At 46.7% G+C, this 3,979-nt stretch overlaps 2 protein-coding genes across 2 annotated transcripts in view; one reads left to right on the forward strand and one right to left on the reverse strand.

Moving 5' to 3' along the window:
• The first annotated feature begins 2,027 nt into the window (after positions 1-2,027).
• Positions 2,028-2,843, forward strand: PPTG_08653 (hypothetical protein). Its single transcript, XM_008902779.1, has one exon. The coding sequence runs from the start codon at positions 2,281-2,283 to the stop codon at positions 2,728-2,730; it is 450 nt and encodes a 149-aa protein (XP_008901027.1). The 5' UTR covers positions 2,028-2,280; the 3' UTR covers positions 2,731-2,843.
• A 699-nt stretch (positions 2,844-3,542) lies between these two features.
• Positions 3,543-3,979, reverse strand: part of PPTG_22285 (hypothetical protein) — a gene marked incomplete at both ends in the record, with an annotated part of 2,298 nt that continues 1,861 nt past the window's right edge. The window contains one exon of the mRNA XM_008902868.1: positions 3,543-3,579. Coding sequence (XP_008901116.1) covers positions 3,543-3,579 — 37 coding nt within the window. The remainder of the gene's footprint in view (positions 3,580-3,979) is intronic.

Below are 3,979 nucleotides of genomic sequence, written 5' to 3' on the forward strand. Positions count from 1 at the left end.
TTGATTGTGTTTTCAATAACACTTCAACCACAAAACGCTCTGGTTTTATCTATTTGTAGTCGTAATTATAGACTTTAGACCAAGCGTCATCCGCTGGGATCAAGTATTGCATGCGTTGCGTCAAAAAAATGAATGCGGCTATAGTTTTTAGCAGCACTGTAGTACAGAAAGTAGTACATACGGTGAGCAGCACTACAGAAGAGGGTTGGTGCTCTGGGATCTGATGCTCCAGTCCACGGCACTTTATTGCAAAGTGGATCGCCAGTACATGTAGAACGAACTACGATTGGGAGGTGTCGTGCTGAACGGTGCGCACGGAAACTGGCATCTAATCATTTAGTACATGTGTTGACGCTGAATCGTAGTAAACAGAGGATGGTCTACGTATGTATGTACTGTACTTGCGTACATGATCGGCTGGACGTCGACCACTGGATACTGGCAATACATGTATTGTCACTTGCCAGTACATATACCGAGTGACGAAGGAAAAAAAATCGCACAGACAAATCCGTGAAAAACACAGATTGTGAAAAAGGTGCTTTTAATAGAGGGCGGTAGTGAACGGGTGTGAGGAGCGCAACCCCGAGAGGGGTGCCCGCGAAGCAGGTCCGCTCGGTATTTGCCTAGGCGGGCCCAGCGACGAACTCACCAGCGAACTGATCTGTAACACTCTCCAGAACATGTTTTTCTAATGCGGGAGTCTGGGGGTGCAACCCCAGTATGCTTTTAGTAGTGGTCCATATCCGGTATACCGATATTTCTGCCGTAGGTTCTGAATTTGCTTATTCTGTCTGTGCTATTCTACCGCTCTCCCGAGTTACTGTACTGTTGTGAAAACCAGAGGAAGTTAAGAATAAGTACGAACCGTGTTGCTTACAATAGTATACTGTAGGATTTAAGACCCAGGTCCTCATGAGCACAAATGAAGAAGCCTATTGAGTTATTTCGTGTGTTTCATAAGTCGGTCGATATCTTCGGCGTTCAGCTGCAGCAGCTGTTCATGCACAAGTACTGTACATGTTTTGATTGCAGCTGTGTCGTTCGCAATACGAACTGTAAACTGATGCGTACGTGTGCCCTTCCAAGCGTTTACAAGAAAGATTGCGGCCATTCTAAGGTGCGCACGCATCCGAAAAGCTGTGCAGTCAAAACCATACCATACTGTACTACTTAAGTACTAGTACGTGTTAACATCTATTACATGTACCATATTGTCCCGCTACAACAAACGACTGTTTACGGAGCCTGATAATATCAAGTTTGCAACAAAGCGAAATGCTACATGCATGTACCCACAGGCTGCGGGCCACCGACACCACCCTTTACATGCATTATACTGTAAGCATTCTTACACATGTATAAACCCTTGCTTGGTGATTGGGTGGCTGACTGTGTTAAGCTAAACAACTCGTTCTCCTGTTTCGGTTTGAGCGGACATTGCTGATCACCAGCTAGTGGTTCTTGCTCTTTACCCATTTAGTACTACTATAAGTTCCTAGAAGCAGTACTAGGGCATACTGCTAACAGAGCACGTTGTGTATTCCGTACGCTTCTCCAATCAAGCCATAGTCTACTCGATATGGCATCTAATAGCCCCAAATCTTCTTTTAGTTCTTCCGCTCCTAGTCTGAAAATCCCTGCATCACCTCCAAATGTTCACGACGAAACGTATCCTTCTAAGAACTCCAGTGACGAGCGCTCCACCACCACCCACTCGAATCCAAAGACACAATCAAGCTCCAATTACGCTATCCTGTCGTGTCTCCAGCAACCGTCTGACTCGGACGGCGAGTAATGCTTTGCTATCGCCATATTGTCTCCTCGTCACATATTCACGTCGGTAGGTTGGAACAAATAGTATTTTAAAGGTTTATTAAATATAGCCCGCATATTTTAGAAAAAGGTGCAAGAATCACCAATAGATGTATTAAATGTGGAGAAAAATAGCATAATACAGTTTTATAATTCAGAGCTGAATTGAACTGAACGCATTCGATTCAGAACAATACGACATCATACTTTATCGGTATCGTGCGAAGCACAACAGCAAAACGAGCGTGTTGGACTCTCTAAACGGGAAGTTACTACCCTCTCGTTCCGACGGCTGGAGGCTAGCGCATCTGACGGCACCATCCGATGTTGACGCTCATTGACTGGTCCGCTTGTGGCACCGGCACTACGCTCCAATTGCTGTTCGATGTATGAATGGAGATCGCTCACTCTTCAATCTGCCAAGCGGCGTATCCTCCCACTTAACAATATTTATCAAGAGTGACCATGCGCCTGCACAGTGTCCTGATGATGGTTGCTGCGACTCTTGCTATCGTAAACGGCGGTGTCTCTGCAGCAGAAAGCACCAACCTCCGTAACTTGGAAGCAACAACTCCGGTCAGCTCCATTAATACCGTCCAGACACAAACCAGAAGCAAACGAATGCTTCGCGGCGATGACACGGCTATCGGCGAGAATGGGCACGTCTATTACTACCCAGCCAAGAAAGGAGCACGAAAACCGTTCATCGAGGTCAGACTCAAGAAGGCCTTGTCAAACCCCAAGAAAGTCAACCGATTGTACACCCAGTGGCATACGAGTGGGTATTCTGCCAAGCGAGTCGCCAAGGAACTGAATCAGAGCGAAAACAGAGAGCTCAATGAGACCTATACGAACATTGCTCAGGGCTACGCGGCATTTCTCAAGGGCAAGCAGTCTCAGCAGCAGATGCTGTGAGAGCTGAATTTGACTTTAAAGTTATAGTTTTGAGCAGAGGTTACCCATTGGAAAGTAACTCGACGTGTGAATGCGGAATAAATAGAATATTATTATTTTTAATTTGAATGCGTTGGTGCCGTTAGCCAAAAGCGTCAGAATCACAGTAACAGAGAATTTAATGTTCAATGCCCGGTGACTATTCTCGCTGTTTAGTGTGACGATTATCTGCTGAGGGCAGCCGTTCTGGTAACGTTTGCAGTCCTACTATCGTCTCAGGAGCACCAAATGATATCGTGCTGTAAGAAAAACTAATGACAACGTGGCCTTGGGGGGATTATTTACGCAGTGGTAGTGCATATAAAATCTTAACATGCGAACTAGAGTTAAGGAAAAAAGAGTCATCCATATTTATTTGCGGCGAGGCGGTGATGATACGGGAGGTGGTCATCTACCAGATTCGCCCAACTTGCGCTCTCAGTTGAGAATTGACGCTAGCAAGAATGAAGGTCTCTCTCGTTCGTATGCAGAAGTTCCTCAATAGAAGCGCCGTAGTCGACCAACCTGAGTTCCTGTGCCGATGCCGGGTGCGGATGTAATTCGAGTAAGGCTTGGCCGATGTGCGAGTAAGATGGTAAAACGATGGAAGGTCGAGTAAAGTTTTTGTAATCGGAAACCTGGACACACTGTAACGCCCATAAGTGGTAACAGCAACGAGCTGCATGCGTTCCAACGGCGGCTTCCAGTCAAGTGTCAGTATCAAAAGTCACTAATTTACCGAGCAAGTCGCCTCGATCGGCATGCCCTCCCCCGCCGTCGGTGTCCGCTGGGCTTCACAGCGACGGGAGTGTCGGCAGCTTCTTGAAAACACTATACAGTACGTTGAAAATGAGTGGCAACGACTTACTCCAGTCTCCTCCATTTGTCAAATGTTGCTCCTGTTGTGCTTCATCAGCACTTGCATTTCGGCTTGCTCATTGTCCGTCCTCGTGCGTATCGAGCTCATGACAAAATCCACGATGGAAATACGCGCTCCTGCAGCACGTAGGACGAACTACTATCCAGCCAGACTGCGATAAAGGGGAAAAGAACGCTATCAGAATCATGTATGGAATCAGCGACCGATACCGATATATCCGCATAGCGCCTCCACGCGCTAGCAAAACAGCTTGATGTTGTCATCTTCCGTCCGATTCGAATCCATCGCTTGGTCCCGATCAACAGGCACCCATTGAGCTACACACTCAAGCTACTACCCGCAAAATGCTGC

This window comes from Phytophthora parasitica, assembly GCF_000247585.1.
Source record: "Phytophthora parasitica INRA-310 unplaced genomic scaffold supercont2.14, whole genome shotgun sequence".
Lineage (NCBI taxonomy): Eukaryota > Oomycota > Peronosporomycetes > Peronosporales > Peronosporaceae > Phytophthora > Phytophthora nicotianae.